Here is a 19,352-nt window from a genome sequence, read left to right on the forward strand (position 1 = left end):
CCGCTGCTGTTCATGTCCGTGCTATCCCTCAAACAGCAAGGCTGCCCATCTAAGTCAAAGTCAGAGGCAAATCCCAACATCTGGGTTCCTAAAGAAATTCCTCAGCACTTTCTGAAGGCATGAACATGTGCGAGTTAAAGGATCCATCCAAGAAGGAAGAAGCCAGGAGGAGACTTACAGAGTCAAATGTTTAATAACTTTTCAAGAGTGAGTATTACATCCATATTCAGAGTATATATAAAATAAGAGATGGAAAACAAGGAAAGAAAAAATATAATTGGTATCTTCAAGAGGGCACACTTAACCCCGTAATTCCTGCTGAATCTCTTCTTCAGAGGCACAGTTACCACTTTGAGCAACCCCTCTGTGCAACACAGGATCACGTACCACGTCGCTTGCGGTGTTTGGGCTCAGCACTTTAGGAACAGCTAGGAAAACTCTGATTCTGTACAACTTGCACACCAACAACATAGTCCCAGACCCGTTACATGGTTAATTGCGTCCTGTCCAGAAGAGGGATACCAGATGAATCACAGTTATCCTAGGCAAGGTGAGCTGATCTAAAACTTGGTCTCAGCAGGGCCTTCTCTTCCACCTGCTTTTGTTTTCCTACTGACCCCAAACATTTCTTGCATTTCTTCTCAATGTGGTGTTATTGCTGGACAGAGCAGGCAGAAGAAAGGAGACACTTATGAGACTCGGCAGCACCAAGACAGCCGTATACTGGGAGGGCTCCAAGCATTCCCCAGACACCCCCAGGAGGCTGCTACAGCCCAGAGGGCAGCAACAGGTTCCCCAGAGGTGTTACCTACTGTTAACACTGCGCCTACTTCCCACTAAGATCAGCACCCAACATCCTTCCTCAGCTCCTTGAAATTTTGCCCAGGAATCTTCCTTGCTAAAAGAAGCATCTGGGACAGGCTGGTCCTGGCAAAGAAGGTGCTTCCTCACAAGCCTCGAGACTGCTGCCAATATGCCATGTACTCCTCTCCCATCACCAAAAGGGGAGAGCTTGGCATCTCCTCCTGCTGAGCAGCCACAACCTTGCCTATCCCCTTCCCACCTCATAGCAACACCATCTGCACTGGGCAGGGAAGAGATCAGAGGAGAGTAAATTTGGGCTAAAGGGACACAAACAGCATATCTCCTGGAAGACAAGTGTGGAGCTGCAGCTAGCTCTGAAGAGCAAAATCGCTGTGCTGAGTCATGGGTGAAAGCTCTGGAGAGATGCCGGGAGGCTGCCACCCTGCCCGGAGTCCTTCAACACGAACAGAAGGATGTGGAGGGCAGCTGCACAGCTCACCCTGCTCCTAGATGGGAATGACAACTTCCGTGCATTTCGGCAGGAAAGTCACTCAGCACGGCAGCCCCGACAGACTGCTCGCCCTGGCAACGGCGAGGGTGCTCCCTGGCTGGTGGCCAAAGCTTCTAAGAGCTCTGCTGCTAGAAGAAACTCTGGATTGTTAAGGCAGTGGGAGGAGGATGAGGAATGCTAGCCCGGCCCAGCTGCTGCTCCCACCCTCCTTGCCCACAGCTAGCTCACCTTGGCCTTGTTCTGGACAGGCAAATACAGCTTGAACTCAGCTGGGAGCTCATCCTCCGAGTAGAGCCGGTCAGAGAAGTACACCCGTCGGATGCGACAGTTGGCGTGGATCTGAGAGTCAAAACAAAGAGTCAGTCCATTTTCCATACATTCTTTCCACACCCAGCTTCGCTGTCATGCAGTGGCCTGGATACCTCGGCTCAGCAGCTGGAGAAGAGACCTCACTGTCTCTCTCTCAATCTGACAGGACATCGGAGAAGAAGTGTTGGCCCATGCCCTTTGCGTTGTGTTAGATGCTCTCTCTAGTGTCATCTCCGCAAACTGAAATCTGCCTTAGTTGCTTAGAAGGCTCTTTGCTACGAACCCACCTCTGCTGATACCTCCACTGGTATCAGCATTCGCCAGAACATTCTCAACCTCAGCTTGCTGCATTTTTAACACTCCCTCTTCAGGGCCTCTCTGAGGTCAGGAATGAGACTGTCCAGTCTGCGCTGCCTCCACTATCAGCTGGCAGCAAAGGAGTTGCTCCAGTCCCCCTCGCGGGTATGCGAGAAGGCAGACATTTCCCAGCCGACTGCCTGCTCCTCTCAGGGCAACCCCACACGGAACTGCAGCAGTCCTGTCATACTAAGGAACAGGCATGCTCAGCACACAGGCGTTCCTCAAAACAATGCATGTCGCTGGACACAGTGAACTTGAATTCACGAAGCACATGGAACAAGTTTCATGTTCCCAGCAGGAACAAAAGTTGTGTCAGCTCTGGTCCAAGGGGCTCAGCAGAGGCAGGGTCACTCCACCCACACTAGCAAACAACCTTGTCTGGGGATATGTACGGACTGTAACACCCTGGGGCTTCACCGGCCAGGCTCCCGCTTGGCTGGCTGCTCTCTGGCATATCTAGACAGTAAGACAGCACGCGGCCAATTCCCGGCAGACCTCCGCCCAGCAGGACACACCGCAGGGAACTTCAGGCAGACTGCAACTCTTACTCTAACCGACAGCCAGCAAGATGGAAATGGGCTCCTTCATCCCAGTATAGTCCAGTGAAGTGAGGCACCATCAAGACCTCTGCTGCCTCAGTTGGTCCTTTGCTCCCCTCCCGCAGTGCTCTGCAAAGAGTAGGACTGGCAAAGGAACTGCTCAGGGCTAAACCTGGATTCCCAATCTACAGCAGGGCTGTCCCAGCTAGCAGGAAGACTGCCAACCATTCGTTTGTGCGGGCAAGACATGCCTGCTTCTCACCTGAACTCTCAGGGTCTCGATGTAATTTGTCCCATAAGCCCGGCGTGTGAAGTCCGACAAGTTGAACTGGATTTGGTTCCAGCCATCATCCAGCCGCATGGGCATGGTGCAGATAAAGGGCTTCACCCGAGTCGTGCTCTGGTAGTTACTCGCCCGGAAACGCCGTCGTACATTCTTATCGTCCAGCACCTGGGGCAAGGAAGGAAGGCTGCTGACCCAGGCAGCTCCCCGAGACAGCAGCTCTTCTAGACTCAAACTCTACCCATCTCAGAGAGGGCTCTCCTACTCCCACCCCTCCATTTCGCAGCAGAAATATTTTTAACAAAGGAAACAGATCCATTTTCAGAAACAGCAACAATGTGCTCATGAGCTGACTGATGCCCCATAGCAGAAAACCTGACACATCATGTGGCCAAGAAAGCAAAACTGTTTTGGGGACCACATGCTGCCTGGGACAAGTTCCAACGTAAGACTGCGGGCTCCCTGGCACCTTCTGGTCCCGGGAGGGGCCTCCCCCCTGCACACTCCTCACCTGCACTTCAAAAGTGAAATATTTCTTCAGGTTCTTGATGATCATCACTAGGAAAGGTAGTTTGATGCCCAGGGTCTTCTTTGGGTCAGCAGGGCACGTGATGTACGTGGTACTGAGAAGGACAGAAAAACACTTTAGGATCTCACACGGCACAAAGTGCACAGCCTGGGTCCCAAGAGTCTCCCTTGACCTAATGCAGTCTTGGCAGACAGGCAGAAAAAGATAGCTGTGATTGTAAGATCTCAGCAACAACCAGGGCTTCCTGTAACAGGAGACAGAGTTTCAGAGGTAGCTGCAAGGACAAGATAGAAGGCCCAAAGAACGCATTTCAAATCCCACTTTCCTCACCCAGGGCATGAAACACCTTCCTGAACAGCTTCACCTCCCCAATTTCCAGGCCATGCCAGCACTGGTTTTTAACACAACCTCCTCCTACCCCTTGACTGAACAGGTAGAGCCCTCCAGAGCACAGCAGAGGCCCTGTGTGCTCTATATGGTTGGAAAAACAGAGGTCATGAGCCCTAGAAGTACACGTCACAGCTGGCAAGTTCTGTATCAACACATCTTGGGAGGAAGAGAAGCGTTGGCTCAGCCTGTCTGCAGGAGAGGAGTCTCCGCTGCCCTTATAAGGAGCGCCCTGCTCTGAATCACCCCTGGAGAAGCCTTGGAGGCTCTGAACCCGCTCATGGAGCTGGCGTCTCTCTCCCTGGTCGATGAAGACGAGGTTGCTAAGTGAAGCACCAAAAGCAATTCCCCTCATAAATCTCCCTTTGATCTTCCTGCTGTTGGGAGAGCAGCTGTCACGTGGGCAGAGCAGCAGAGCAGGCCTAAGACAATAAAAGATGCAGAAGGCAGAGTGCTGCTTTCTCAGTAATTGATGGCACTGACCGGGGACCAGGTATCAAATATAACTTACCTCCCCTCCCCCCGAGTGATGGAAAAAATAATGGGACTTTATTTTTTGTCCCTTAGCCCCCCTGAGGACGACAGAGAGCTCTACAACCACGTCCAGGGGAAGGCACAGTACGGTGCCACAGAGGGGTAATCAGCATCTGACCCCAGATCATATTCTTCGATTTATTGACAAAGAGATTGCAGTAGAGTCTGAAGGAGTCGTCTGCGGGGCACCAACATCTTTCACTCTGCTCCAGGGCCAAGCCCCCAGGGCACACTAGGGCAGATGACACCTTCTCCTACCTGACATTAGTTCCTTCAATCTCCAGCACCAGCGACTGAATGTCATTGTCGGTGATTCGCTTGATGTGGCCATTGCGCACCTAGAAAAGTGGTTCAGACAGCACAGATGTTACTTGAGGGGGAAACAAGTGGTGCCTACGCTAATTGAGAGGGGGGAAAAAAGATCCCAGGAGAACCCATCTACATTCACTTGGCTCCTATTGTCCTAGACATCGCTGTTTCCAAGGCTTTGATCACTGCCCCAAAGTGCCACGACTCCAAGCAAGAGTTTACGGCCCAGCATGCTGCACGGACACCTAGTACAAGACTTCAATCTATCAAAATATGCTACAGTGAACACGAGCAACTCAAGCCTCACATTAGAGGCCCAAATAAACAAACAAAAAAGTGTCAGAGCAAGATCAAACTAGAGTGGGATAATGGGTAAAAACAAATACCAGCAATACAGGAGCAAGCAAAGGGAGCCACCAGCCAGCCGCCAGCCACCAAGGGGTCTTAGTCTCTACTGCTGGGCATGGCTGACTGCCTCTGTGGAAGAGCAGGACCAGATGAGAGCTTGGTTAAAATTCTTCATAATTACAGCACACACAAGCGCAGAGCCATCATCTGCTCTGCTGAGGGGCACAGGGATTTGGCTACTCAGATGCAGCCAGCTCCCCACAGAGCTCAGGGAGGCCAGGGCCGGAACCAGGAGCCAACACAAATTCATTTTTCTCCATAAGCAACATGGCTGAATCCCAGGGTCTGAGGATTTATTTTTTTTATGAAGCAGCTCACTTCCCATCAAATTTATCTCCATTTAAAAGGCATTTTTGCTAATTAAGTCCTCTGTTCTTCCCCAATGCCAGATCAGCAAATTGCAATATTCCTTCCGGCTCCATGAATTAATTCCTTCAGCACCTATCAGCACTGCCAATCTATAGCATACATTAAGCTTCTACTGGGATGGTTCCAGTCATGAGCTACAAAATGATTTACAGGTTTAGCAAGTCATCTTCAAAGTCCATTTCTTCAGAAGAACCTACCTGGGTGATGTTGCACACATCTGCTGGAAGAAAGAGAAGCTAAGCAGTTTCAAGAAACCTCAGCCTGGATCACCCAGCTGCTGCTGCTAAGCACAAGAGTGTAGCCCTGCCAGGCTGATCTTAACTCTGCTTCAAGCCTGCACAGATACTTCCAGAAAACAGTAAGCTCAGAGAGAGGATCCTTACGGGATAACTGTAACTCTCCTTTCCATCAAAAGCAACTCCCATAGATTTATAGGTCTGTTCAGGAGAAACCAACTGCATGAGGGCTGGATTAGTTGCTTTTTTTTTTTTTTTTTTTTTAAATCAGCAGCCCAGCAGAAGCCCCATGTGCCACTCTGTATTTGAAACAGCGAGTGGCATATGAGAAATTAAATCCTGGAAGCCACAGGGATACAGCATGCAGACTTAACACCGGGAAATAACCCTGCCTAAGCAGGCAACAGTAGTGCATAACAAACCCTGCCTCCACACCATGTCAGCCAGCTTTCACCAAGGGTAGCTTACAGCTCCACAGAGGGGAGAAGGTTCAGGTTTGGGCTTCTCTGGAGAGGACAGTAACAGAAAACAGCTAAACACGCTTTGAACCGATTAGTTAGTAGTGTTTCTATCTGCAACCAGGTCCCCTTCCTTAGCCTGTGAAGGCTTTCCTTCCCCAGACTACAGGGACAATGAAAAGTAGCAACTCTTCTTCCTCAGCATTGCCAGAAATAGGATGAAAGACAGCAGAAGAGCTAAGTACAAAACACGGCCAGACCGTGGCAGAGCTCTTCCTCCCAGACATGCTTTGCTCAGTATAAGTTTTTGAGAGCTGCACTACCACCCAGCTGCAGGGAGACTGTGGCCATGTTGCACAGGCACCCTTCTGCACAAACGCCAGCCTGGCTGCATGTGCCTGCAGTCAGTGCTGGCAGGACAGACACACAGACGTTTGGAGCATGACATCCAGCGCTGGCTCGATCAGAAGCCCAAGCAGCCTCGCTGTTTTGGTAAGATAAGGCTGAACAACATCAGAAGCACTCACCGCGAATGGGGGGCTCAAAGCACTGCCCTCCGGGACTCAGTGGTGCCAAATGCCCCCGCTCAGCCCCTCGGCTCACTCCAGAGCCCAGCTCCCCACCAGAGGCTGAGCTCGCCTCCTGCCTGCCTTGGGGGTCACCTCCCTGACGGAGGACACATTTTGATTACAGAGGAGCATTTCTCTTCCCCCGCCAACTCTGAGGGTCCCTTCCCAACAGGCTTGCACAGACCAAGAGGGACCTCCGGCTCCATCAGGCACGGCCACCGGTTCTGCACACGCAGCGCAAGAGGGACGGTCCTGCTGTGCTTGCGGTGGCTACAAGTCTTCAGGGGCAAGAGCTCCTAGTCTTCAGGGGCTTTCTCCTACCTCACAGAAAGATAAGATTTCAGAAAATTTTAGAAATCTAAACAAAACATTCCACGTTTCTGCTTGGCCAATATTTTCTAGCCATCTTAAGCCTAAGAAGGTGGATTTTTGAAGCTGGAAAAAAGGGTAATAGTCCTCTTAAAAAATACAAGTTCTTCAAATGCCTAATATCCTCTGCATCAGGATAACTGGGAAGTTACCTTCTGTCTAAAGACAAACTGGAAAAGTTTTTCTTGCAGACGCAAACCTCAAATCTCACAGGGTTTGGAGGGGGCAGCGGCTTCACAGACAATTGCGTCTGAACACATGTATTTCTTGAGCCTGCCATTGCTGCTAGCAACACTAGTCAAACGTAACAACGACCAGAGGAAAAGCAGCAAGGAGCACTCCTCCCCAGGCCCACCTGCTGGAGGACAGGATGCCAGAGGTCCGAGGCCGACCTCTGGAGGCTCGCTCCCGCATCGTTGCCAACTGCCCCGTCGCTAGGCGATGGGCTTGTGCCAGCAACAGCAAGCTGAAACACGGCCGGCACCATTGTCCAGACTACCGTAGGCATGCGTACGCTCTCACCTCGGAACTGGGCGGCACTTCTCAAAGCCAGTGGTAGGTCCAGACCAGGCACGAGGCCCTTGTGCCACTTCCCTCTCCCAGGAAGGGAGAGGAGGCAAAACATGAGGCAAAAGCAGGAGCTACCTGGCTCTGCTGTAGCGCCTGGTACACACAGGTTTGAGGAGGGAGAGTGAGCAGCACGGACTGCTGTATTCAAGATGCAGAGATCTGGGTCAACCCAGACAAGGATGCTGTGTCAGAGAAGCAAAGGAGGGTCCCCAGACTAACGAGTCAGAGAAGGACTGCAAGAGAGGACGTCACAGTGTTCGCAGGGACCTGATCCTGGCTGTGTTCATCAGGGAAATTGCCATCGGCATCCTGGTGGCAAGGCACACGTTTGATATTCAGATGCGTATTGAATGACCTTGCATCCTCCCAACAGCATATGAAATTGCTTATGATGTTCTGCGTTGAAACGTCAGCAGAAGGCACACGGAGAAATTAGCAAGAGGATGGATAGATTTAACAAGTTTCATTGAACCGTTCCCACTTGCTATGCAGAAAAGCGTCAGCGAGTCTCCTGGAGACTGGTCAGTGTGTCTCCCCGCTGACGCGTGGAGACCATGGTGGCAGGACACTGTGGGAATAAACAGAGAACTCTGAACAGCAAAGTGCTGGAAGGCAAACAGAAAACACCTTGCAAACAGGTCTCCAAACCAGGCACACGCAGCACTGGAAGGCAGGAGAAGAGAGCACCGCTCAACAGTTACCAGCTCTCTGTGGACAAGGCTGAAGGAGGAACCTCTGCCTGCAGAGATGGTGGGACAGTCACCGTGCTCTTCCCAAGGTATGGATGCTTCAGTCCTGCCAGGGTCCCCTGGGACAGTATGCTGGTGGCCAGGACAGACTGGGCTTGGCAGGGTTTGCTGCCAAGGCCTGCCGAGAGCTTACCCACAGCCCTTAGGGAGAAGGGAGAGAAGGAAAGGGCTGTACCTTACTACTTAGAGTGAGGTTACAAATGCCTGCAACAAGGAGGGGCACTGGAAGCCTTATTTCTACACCTATATCAAGTGAAGAAGCCTCTACTTCAGACTGTCTCCATCAGCACAAGCAGTGGACACCCTGCTGGGGCTGAACAAGAAATGCTTTTCCCCATGTCACAAAAGCCTGAGATTCCCTAAGATCTAAAAAAAAAAAAAAAAAAAAAAAATCACTGTCTGCTGGTACTTTCTGCAAAGATAAGAGTCCACATTAGGACAGCTATGAATCCAGTAATCAGGGCATTCACCTAGGACATGGGAGAACATCAAAGCCCCTGATTCCAATTCTCACCAAAACAACCAGTGCATTTCATGCATCCCTGGAGAGAGCAGTGATCACTTACTGCAAAGTTTTGGTTGTTTTCCCCCCTCCCAGCAACCCCAACCCTAACCCTCTCCTGTGGCAATGCCAGAGCCAGAACATTCTTGGGACATCTGGGTTTGAACAGATCAGTATTTTCCAATAAATAAACCCACTGGAAAAATCCCTCACTGTTTCTGGACATTTACTCACTTTATGAATGTGCTGCCCAAGCCAGATGCCGGCCTGGCAGGTTCTTGCATCGAGCCAGAGAGGCTTCATCAGCAACTTAGCACCCAGCTCCCCGCTTGCAGCAGGCCATCAGCACCCAAACCATCAGCGGCACTTCCCCATGGTGTAAGTTCACCCAGTCTTCACGCTGCCCCACACATGAGCAGGATTTTCTGAAGGGGCTGAGCAGGGGAGATGACACCCACACACAATGGAGTAAAGACCTGAGGGACTCCTCTTTCTCAGCTCCAAGGCAGTGAGATGCCCCGAGTACTGCCCTTTGCCTCCTGCCAACGCAACAACGGTGTCGGATCAGGAATGCTGAAGCTCTTACAAACCCACCACCCCAACTCCTTTTAAAAGGAAAACCAAGGTGAAAGAGCGAGCCATGCTGATATCCACAGGCAAAGAAGTCAGAAACCCACTCTAGTTTCACCCCACACCTTTGTGAGCAGGACAATCCTCACAACAAGCTCACCCAAGCTGGCCATGCTTCCTCAGGACAGACAGACCTCTGAGTGAGGAAGAGCACCCACACACAGCCCTGCTGCTTACCAGGACACAGGGCTGCTGTGCCCGGGCAGTGCCAGAGGAGCCCAGCCACATGCAAGCCCTACAGCAGGCAATGGAAACAGCCTGCACATCCATCTGCTGGTCTTGGGAACAGCAGTGCTAATTTTTTGTCAGTCTTTTCTGGCCAATTCAGTGACTCCTGCACCCAAATGAATCACTGCTTACATCTACCCTGCAAGCAGAGCTCCTGCTGGCCACCCCTTCAAGGTGCACGATCACAATGGTAGCACCCTGCACAGGACAATTCATGTCGGAAGGTACCTCTCTCCAGTCCAGCCTCCACCTCCAGGCAGGGTCAGCCCAGATCGCTCATGGCTTTATCCAGTCTGGAGGCACACTACATCCCTTTATCTAAGGGTCTTTAACACATCCCATCCTCACGCCACCCAAATAAGCTGCCGATCCTTTTTAAAGTCATGAATATTTGCACAAAAGTGCTAATGCAGGCACACATACACAGCCAGGCTACGCAAGGCAACCCAGTTCTTTGTAGAGCTGCGTGGGTATCCCATCGATGGGAAAGGGGATGGGGCTGCGCTGCCTCTTCCCTGTCCCACGACTTGTAAATGCTCGTGCAAGCCCACTGAGGTCAAACAAGCTGCTGAACTGCCTTGAAGGCTTTCATTCTTCCTGAAACCGCAAGAAATTCAGGTTAGGCTCAAGCACAAATAACTGAATACACGTTGTAACCTCAGAGATGGGAGCCTGCTCTCAGAAGGTTTTACAGTATCACTTTTAGGTAGCAAGACAACTGCAGGTGGTTCGTGAAGGAGAGGAAGCAGCACATCTCAACACCTCCAGACGTCTCGATGAGGGCTCCCTGGTGGGAGATACCCAGGAGACGGCAGGGGACCCTCCACAGAACCACTCTGGGAGCACACAGGAAGGAAAAACGAACAGATGAAACATTCATGAGTTCTTCTACACCCTAAAAGCCACCGCAGCCTACCTTTAAATACCTTTATCAAGCCCGTTTCAAAGACGGGTCGCACACGAGAGGACCCCCGTCTCAGTTACGCCCAGCTACCACGGGGGAGCCGCTGTACATGGCGAAGGGTCTTTTTGTTTTCCGATGCCTATTTCCACCGTTTGGTATTTTTGGTAGCCTCTCGCAGTGCTGCATCTCCTGACACCGGGCTGGCCCGCTCCCCTGGCGGGGCTCTTCTGCTCAGCAAAAGCAGAAGATGCTTTTGTAATAACACGCTCCCCGCTGGAAAAAAACCCACAACAACCCCCAAAAAAACAATAAAAACCCCCAAACGACCAACCAAAACCCCAAACAAACGGGAGTCCCGGTAACCTGGCACCGGCGGGCTGAGCGAGGAGAGCGGACCCACGGGTGCCTCGGTCTCACCGGCTGCTTCCCGGTGCGCCGCGGCCCCTCGTCTCGCCACGTCGGGACGGCGCCGGCCCCGGGCCTGCTCCGGAAGCCTGAGGCGAGCGGCCGCGCTGTTCCCTCGGCCCCTCTGCTCCCCAGCTCCGCCGCCGCCTCACCTTCTTGTCCCAGATCTGGAGCGGCTTGCTGCCGATACTGTACAGCACCGAGAGGAACCCGCTCTGGAACGTGTTCTTGAACATGCCGAGGCCGCGGCGGGCCGAGCCGGCCACTGCTCTCCCGCCGCCGGGGCCGGGGCCGCCGCTCTGTGCAAGGACACGGCGGCTGCCGCGGATCCTTCCGCGCCGTGGCCCCTCGCTTCCGGGTCGCGGCGCCGCCGTCACCAGGGAACTACTTTCCGTGCCTCCCGGCTGCCGTCGGATCTACTTCCGGCCGCCGCTGAGGGACGCGGGGTTGCGGGAGCGCGCGCTGCCATGGCAACGGCGATGGGCGGGGCCGGGACGAAGGGACGGGCCGGGGGGGGCGGAGGGCGGGGCCGGGCTGGGGCCGGGATCGGGATCGGGGTCGGGATCGGATGGGGCTGGGGCTGGGATCGGGATCGGGATCGAAATGGGGCTGGGGCCGGGGTCGGGATCGGGATCGGGATCGGAATGGGGCTGGGGCCGGGGTCGGGCTCCCGGGCTGGGGCCGACCTCCGGAGGCCCGGGCAGGCCCTTCTTGGATGACAGCGGTGCAGCCCCGCGGGTAGGCCGCGGGCAGCACCGGCTATGTCGGTGACGGCCTGCCTGGCCTTGCGCCTGGCCGCCGCTCTGCCTCCCGCCCACCGGTGGGCCCGGTGCCCGGGAGGGGACCCCCGCCAGGGCCGGGCTCTGCGGGGCCGCTGCCCCGGCCCCGAGGCGCGGGCAGGGCGTCCTGGCAGCGCAGGCCGTGGGGCAGGTGGGTCTGGTGTGGCCGCAGCGCTGGACGCCGTCCTGAACGGGCCCCGGGCCGGCGGGGACATCCTCAGCACGGTGACAGCCCGGCCCGGGCAGGGTCCTGCACTCTGCTGCCCAGCACCGGGGCTCCCGCCCGCCCGCAGGCCGCCCGGGGCAGGAGCCGCAGGAGCACCGGCTCCATCCCCCTTCCTCACGCGCTCAGCAAAGTGCCTTAGTGAAGCCGCGACCATTCGAGGCCGCACACCTGTGACCAGGCCAGGGTAGCTAATGAAATGATGGGTACTACATCTACCGAACGCTTGGGACTTAGGTGGGCACGTTTTTAAAACATCCCAGTTCTCCCCTGCGATTCCCAGCCACCAGACGACACTTCGGTTTTCTGTTTCCAAGTCTGCACTTTGCTCACGGAGCGTTTCTCAGTTTGGGCTCTGCTTTTTTCTCCTGGGGGCCTCCATTTCTCTCTGTGCTTGTTTTACAAGGCTGGAGTGTCAAGACGCTATTTGCTCCACTTTGCTGCTTCCTTTAGCCCCAGTCTTGCTCCCAAGTTCCCAAGCTTCACTTGCCCCAGCAGGCGACATCTCTCCCTCTCTCCCTCCCAGTCCTGGTGCTGCTCGGAGCAGCATCGGCAGGTACGCACACCCGTTGGAAACCCGGCGTGACTGTTAATGCCAGCGGCTCCATTAAAACCCGAGTGATAAATGCTCACAGCTTAGCCCTGTGTTTGTGAGCCGTGCGAGTACCGGAAAGCAGCTCCTGTCACTCCCAAGCAGTTTCCTGACTTGGATCTTCCAAGACATGGCCTGGCCCTTTCCTGTACCTCTGTGGCCAAGAGAATGGCAAACACCTTTGATGGGAGTGGAAGGGAAGGACGTTTCAGTCACGTAACGGCAGTGGGCACGTCCCACCCTCTGCCAAGCCGTTTCCCAGCACTCCGGTGCCACCCAGGCCGGAGCTGCTTGTGGCCACGTGCTCCGACCTCTCTGTTTCTGCTGTGCAGCAATGCAGCGCTAGCAGTGACGCATTCGTGCTGGAGGCTGCTGCCTCATTAAGGTCACAAACTGGCGGGACAGCTGCGAATGCGTGTTTTCCAGGGGAGCCTCCTGCGCATCGGCCGGTGCAGGAGGCTGTCCCAGCCCTGCATCATGCTTGCTTTCGCGGTGGCTTCTCCTCAGACAGCATTTCAGGTCAGAACCGCTCCGTCTCCACGGGGAAATGGGCCAGATCCTGCACTCGCTGGCACCAGAGATGCCTGTCATGAGGCGGACCAGACGCAGTGGTAGGAAGGGGCAGGAAAGCTCTCAAACACAGCAGCGCTATTACTGCAATACCTCCAGCTTCTGCGTGATGCTCTAAGCCGAGCAGGGCCACCAGCACTGTGCAAGGGTCTCCTCCCAGCGCAGAGGGGTAGCAGCTCCAGCTGCCTGACTTTCTAAGTGGGAAGGTGCCAATCTGTGCCCACCTGGAGATCTGGGGTTTTTGATTAGTGGAAAGGAGCATCTTTACCCTCCTGGAGAAGCAGCACCCCCCGGGCCCAGGAATACCGCGTACCCACCGAGGGACTGCAGTGCGCACTGCTGGGAGGCGGGCAGGCGCTGTCGGGGGGCAGCACGGGCTGTGTCAGACCCTGCCGACGGCTGGCGGGTACCAGCTCAGCGCGTGCGGTACTGAAACCCAAGCATGAGTGTATTTGCTCAAGCAAATAAAGGCACCTGAGGAGTGAACCCCTGGGAAAAAAACAAACCACCAAACCTTTCCCAAAGGCAAGAAACCAAAGCAGCTTCCCATGGGTGTGAGAAAGAGATGATGTGATGTGGCTGCATGCCCCCTCCCTGCCTTCTACCACCTGCCGCTGCTCAAGCCAAAATGGTGCCTCTGCCCTTTGCTGGTACCGGTCAGTGAAACCCTCTGCAACCAGGACTCTCAAAACTCCTCGCGCACGAGCACACAGGTGGGCAGAGCCCTGTTCCTGCTGCGTCTGCTGCCTGGCTGCCAAGGGACCGTCTGTTTGTCCAGGAAATCTCTGTGGCACAGGGACACGAGCCGAGCCGAGTTCATCTTCAGAAGGAGCCCTTATCTGAGCACGAGCAAGAAGCGGCAGTGTACACTGCACAACCCTAATTTTTCATGCTGTTTACTTCCTCCTTTTAAATTGTTATTGCTTGCAGCTCTGGCCTAGCCTGCAGTAGAAAGCTTTATCTGTTGGAGTATGTTCATCTTCACGCTCTGAGATAACTGTGCCAGCAACAATCCTTGTCTTTTACTGTATGACTGCAAAGAAATGTGCTTTTTTTTTTTTCTTTTCTTTCTGTGAGCCAGGATGAGATGCAGTACCTTGGCGATATAAGGCGTGGGCTGATGTACAGCTTTACGGTCCTGCAGTTTCACTCCAGGCCGCTGCGTAGCTCTTGTTGCTAGCTAATGCCCTATCCAAATCCTGCCAACGACCACGTCGTCGTCTGCTGGTTGTGCTTCTCTCTCCCTTGGGCTACCACCGCTCCGACTCGCCCAAACGCACAGTCCCTCACAGCACCTGGGTTAGCAGCACTTTCTCCTTCCTTTACAATTCCTCGCACAAACGAGTGGCAGATACAAAAAGCAAGGCAGCATTTAGAAATGATCAGCTATATCTAGTCAGCGGGTTGACTTTATATGGCACAATTAAATAACTTCTTCCCTTAATCAGCTGGTAAGAGACAACTGGGACAAATATCCAGCTGCCATTCCTGAACAGCCTGCCCATTCACACGCTCTCCACTTACCATTTTAATGTCATGTTTTGCTGCAAGTGAATGTACATGGAAATATGTTGTGGTTGCAAATTGTCCCTAGTTCTCCATGAATTTTAACGAAAAATAATACCCATTGCCTCTCCTCCTTCGCCAGGCATGTGCGGGCTAAAGGAGAGGGCAGAAACAGAGAAGCCTAATGAGACGTTAACACATCTTAGTAGTCGAGGCTGGTATTTGGAAAGAGGCCTCTGGAAGATGTATTTCAGTGAGACACACACTGATGTTATTCACCTGGAAGATGACTAGGAAGCTGTTGGTGTGTTGCAGCACCCTCATTCCCAGGGTGTAGAGGGATTGGATTTTGGGGAGCAGGTGGAGGAAGAGGCCCATCCTAAGAGAATAATCTGGTCCGAGAAGTGAGCAGAGGTTGCCTGCTCCAGAAATAACTGTCCACTGAAGCATTTCCTACCCTTCAGCGTTCCCAGCAATCAGATGCCTTCAGAGGAATGAGATCTTCAGGAAGCTCCTGAAACATTGCTCCTCTGAAGTTTCACATTGCTGGGTGCAGTCACTAGGGCAAAACGTAGCAGCTCGCTCCAGCATCACCAAGTCTGTGTCTGCCCTGGAGCACACAGTCCAGGTCCATGGCCTGGGAAATCCTAAGCTGGGCTTAAGCCATCGCTGGAGAGCAGATGCCCAGGGCCAGTGGGCCAGCTGAAAGGACAGTGGACCAGTAAAACCAGAACCTGATTCAGTCGGTACCTTGGTGAGCCAAAAGCCTTCACTGCATGGCAAAACTGAGTACAAAGCAATGACTTCTGCAAGGAGTGTGAGATTCTGGGATTTGTCCAGATGACTCCCAGCCATCTCTCCCAGCCTGGATTCTCCTACAGGAGCAGGACTGGATGAAGGGCAGCTGTAATGAGAAAAACAAAAAGAGAATTGGGCAGGATATCCACAGCCACCACACGCAAGGGGAGGCAAGGTGCAAAAGTGGCTTTGGGTGCTGAGGGAACCTGGATGAAGGCTTTGGACCTTATGCTGGCTGAGCTCCATGCAGTGCAGAAGGAGGAGGAGGAAGCTGGACTGCCGCTGGATGAGGGATCAGAAGAGAACAGGGGAGCGTAAACATCAGTGGGTGCAGGACACAGTGCCAGCACATGCTGGAGCTCTTGGGCAGAGAAAGTCAGGGAAGCAGGACACGCTGCCTTGGTGGGACCACCGTGCAATGGATGTCACAGTGGAGCAAGGGGCAAGAAGGAACAAAAACCTTACTGACTCTTGACAAACTGAAGACAAAAACCGGGCAGGCAGAGTTTATTTCTGACAAGCAATAGTTAAAAAAAGAAGAGTCATTGAGAGCATCCTTTAGAGACAAGCTGTGGACTTGGAGAGGACCTGGGCTGCAGCAGGTGGGAATGGGGGGCATGCCCCAACAATGTCAGGAGAGGGATGGATGAGGAAACAACAGCACTTGGATGTGCCACCATGCTGCAGGGACCTCAGTTCGGCATATGTGCTCAGCGTTGCCCAGCACGCGTGGACCTCAGGTGGACTCTGCCGTGGGCTCCTTCCTGCAGGGAAAGGCTCTCGCCACTGGCCAGATCTACACCAGCCAGAAAAGCTTCTTGCTGAATTTAGGCCCCAGAGATCAGCACAGTCCTGGATATAACAGGGCTGTCATGACATCGTGTCTTGGTAAAGCCCTGCCTCACAACACCTATAGCTTGAACTTACCTGGTGTACATGTCCACACCCGGCCCCACACCAGCACATCTCCAGGTGTGATGCACAAGGGCGGCATCAGCAAATTTCCACTCGTACCGCTCACAGGCTTTGTGTGAAGACTCACTCCTGCATTTCCACTACAGCGACTGCCCAGGGCTGGGTGAGAGCAGCACCGTGTGGTTTCTGTGCCAGCAGGAGCCCACAGCTCACCTTACCCGAGCTCGCCTCCCTGGGAACTGGCAACAGGTCTACCTTTCCCAGTCAAGAGCCTTGTCTCAGAGGCACCCTTAGCCTGGGCAGCTTCAGTGTAGGGGAAAACTGTAGGGAAAAACACATGGGAAGTGAAGGAATGGACAACAGAAGAGAAAAGCCAACCGTGCCCTGGGCTGCGTGTCCAGCAGCGTGAGCAGCAGGTCGAGGGAGGGGATTCTGCCCCTCTGCTCCGCTCTGGTGAGACCCCCCTGCAGTGCTGTGTCCAGCTCTGGGGTCCCCAGCACAAGAAGGACATGGAGCTGGTGGAGCGAGCCCAGAGGAGGCCACGGAGATGATGCGAGGGCTGGAGCACCTCTGCTATGGAGACAGGCTGAGAGAGTTGGGGTTGTTCAGCCTGGAGAAGAGAAGGCTGCGGGGAGACCTTAGAGCCCCTTCCAGTCCCTGAAGGGGGTCCAGGAAAGATGGGGACAGACTTTTACCTGTAGGGCCTGTAGTGACAGGACAAGGGGCAATGGTTTTAAACTCAAAGAGGGTAGGTTTAGGTTAGACACGAGGAAGAAATGTTTTATGATGAGAGTGGTGAGGCCCTGGCACAGGTTGCCCTGAGAAGCTGTGGCTGCCCCTGGCTCCCTGGCAGTGTTCAAGGCCAGGCTGGATGGGGCTTTGGGCACCCTGGGCTAGTGGAGGGTGTCCCTGCCCATGGCAGGGGGGTGGAACTGGATGGGCTTTAAGGTCCTTTCCAACCCAAACCAGTCTGTGATTCTATGAAATGACCACGTACAGTTCTACAGAGTCCAGCTGGAGGTTTTTAGACCAGAGTTTCAAGTGGTCTGTTAACATCTAAGACCAGAGCACAGCTTGGACAACCACCAGCATTGCAGCCAGGCTCTCCCAAGAGCTGCTGGTGAAGCACCACATCTGTAGGGGAATTCCTGCGATGCAGAGGCCCATGGGCAGGAGCTTCAAGCTCAGGGCTTTGCAGTGATGGTGCTGGAGAGGAGGAGGAGAGACTCAGCCCAAGAAAGAGGAAGAGACGGGAGCTCCTGGGGTGCAGAGACAGAGCCATGCCCAAGCCCCATGGCCTGAGAAAAGCAGGTACCAGCACTGGCACCCAGGCCGCTACCCAGGCAGACACCTCCAGAAGAGTGTGGGGGCCTAAGGAAGGACACCCCAAAGGTGGCAAGTGGCTCCTTTGCCTCCGCCAGCAGTGATTTTGTACAACTAGTTTCTCCCGCTCTCCTTGCCCAGCCTGTCCTAGCCAGGGCACAGGGAACAGCTCACACTGCCAGCATCCTCCAGTGGGGCTGGTCCTGCCCCACAGCTCCCTCCCCACTGAATACTGCTCCTCATATGCTTCTTTTAAAACTTTTATTCAACAATATAGAATTCTTTTAATTATAATATAGAACTGTCCATCGTGATACTACATCCGCTGCCACCCCTGTACCCTGGCAGAGATGGGCGCAAGCTGGTTAACTGGTCCATCAGAGGTTGGAGGGGAACAGCCAGAATGGAGGAAGGAACAACTAACCAACTGCTTTGCACACCCTTCACATTTCCACGCTTTCTGGGTCAGGAAGAGCTCAACAAGGAACCAAAGGCAGAAGAACCTTTAACACTCGGAGAGAAGGGCTGTGGTCATAAAGAGGTGAGTACCGTCCAGCCAGGCGTTCTGCCCCGCTCTCAGCCCTGCCCGCGCTGCGCAGTCTGCCCGCCGTCACTCTACACGCGCTGATGGGACGTTTGATTTGGTTCACATTCTGCTTATGGAAAATTGGGAGCAACAGCATCGGACCTGAGGAGAGATGGGAGGAGGGAAGTGAGCGTCACGGGGCACTGCCAGCTCGACACAGAGCTCCTCTGGTCCCAGGTGAATGGAGGTGGCCGGGCACGCTGCCCCACACCCTGCCACCCTGCTCCCGGCCAGGCCCGGCTGCACCCTCCATGCCCCTCTGGATGTGGGGACAGTGGGGGATCCTCAGCCTGGTTTAGAAGGGATGGCAGGGTGAGAGGGGAGGGGAGGGCTGAGCGAGGCAAGGGAGAGACGCAGTCCAGCAAAGCAGCACTTTCAAGGGCAGCCAGACACAAGTTTGGACTTTTTTCTCCCCACCCTCCTGGGTTAAGTCCCCCTTCACCGCCTAAAACATCTCCTCTAGTCCCACTAAAGGCTTCCCCCGTACCACAGCACACTTCCAACAGGTATGGGGAAGCCACTTACCACATCCCTCTCCTACCTCATCCCCCAATGGCTGCCGTAGTTCTGTTTTTGAGCCTTTGCTCTTACAAGGCACTTGGACAAACCCGTGCTCTACCTCTGCTAGAAAGCTGAGGCCAGGCCAGCTGAAAGGCCAGGACTCTCCCAACTTTCCCCAGGAGAAAGCAGATGAAGATGCAAGTTACCCACCCTCCTTCCTTCCTAAGGACAAGACCCTGTCATCTCCAGCTCCCGGCTGTCCCCACAGGCAGGACAACGCTTTGCTAAGGTCCAGAGGAGAGCAGGGTTTCCTGCTCTGAGTGCTGGAAGGGCCCATGGATGCTGAAGAGGAAGCGGCCCGAGCTGCAGCCAAGCATCCACACCACCCTGGGATCAGCAGACTGCGCATCCTCCTCACTCCCAGGCTACGCTTACTCAGCTGCTGAGTTTTCCCTCCAGGATGAACGTCACAGCTCATCCTGGCCTAGAGCTGGGTAGGGATGTGGGGAGATACGGGGCAGGTTGTTCCAGCCTCTCTGGTTACCACAACCAGGGAAAGCCATTTACCCATTTCACTTGCTGGGAAGAGCATCCCTC

At 54.2% G+C, this 19,352-nt stretch overlaps 2 protein-coding genes across 3 annotated transcripts in view; both read right to left on the reverse strand.

Moving 5' to 3' along the window:
• Window positions 1-174: 174 nt before the first annotated feature.
• On the reverse strand, window positions 175-11,369 carry CFAP20 (cilia and flagella associated protein 20). Of its 2 annotated transcripts, XM_075765368.1 has the most exons (6): window positions 11,115-11,369; window positions 4,515-4,594; window positions 3,318-3,429; window positions 2,786-2,974; window positions 1,544-1,654; window positions 175-658 (listed from the first exon to the last, which is right to left on the reverse strand). In XM_075765368.1, the coding sequence occupies exons 1-6, from the start codon at window positions 11,196-11,198 to the stop codon at window positions 653-655; spliced, it is 582 nt and encodes a 193-aa protein (XP_075621483.1). In that variant the 5' UTR covers window positions 11,199-11,369; the 3' UTR covers window positions 175-652. The 2 variants fall into 2 exon arrangements, with proteins under 2 accessions (XP_075621483.1, XP_075621482.1); XM_075765367.1 differs by lacking the exon at window positions 175-658 and having other exon boundaries at window positions 1,535-1,654; window positions 11,115-11,325.
• A 6,546-nt stretch (window positions 11,370-17,915) lies between these two features.
• Window positions 17,916-19,352, reverse strand: part of CSNK2A2 (casein kinase 2 alpha 2) — a 30,304-nt gene continuing 28,867 nt past the window's right edge. Inside the window, exon 12 of the mRNA XM_075766062.1 lies at window positions 17,916-18,356. The gene's annotated coding sequence lies outside the window, so the exon portion shown is untranslated. The remainder of the gene's footprint in view (window positions 18,357-19,352) is intronic.

This window comes from Balearica regulorum, chromosome 13, assembly GCF_011004875.1.
Source record: "Balearica regulorum gibbericeps isolate bBalReg1 chromosome 13, bBalReg1.pri, whole genome shotgun sequence".
NCBI classification, from domain to species: domain Eukaryota; kingdom Metazoa; phylum Chordata; class Aves; order Gruiformes; family Gruidae; genus Balearica; species Balearica regulorum.

Bases quoted from the DNA above. Each gene is read 5' to 3' on its own strand.
- CFAP20 (XM_075765367.1), bottom strand. From the start codon at position 11,198: ATGTTCAAGAACACGTTCCAGAGCGGGTTCCTCTCGGTGCTGTACAGT. The intron at 2,975-3,317 runs GTGAGGAGTGTG...TCCTTGCCCCAG, and splicing joins ATTTCACTTTTGAAGTGCAG to GTGCTGGACGATAAGAATGT. The intron at 1,655-2,785 runs GTGAGAAGCAGG...TTTGACTCTCAG, and splicing joins TCGAGACCCTGAGAGTTCAG to ATCCACGCCAACTGTCGCAT.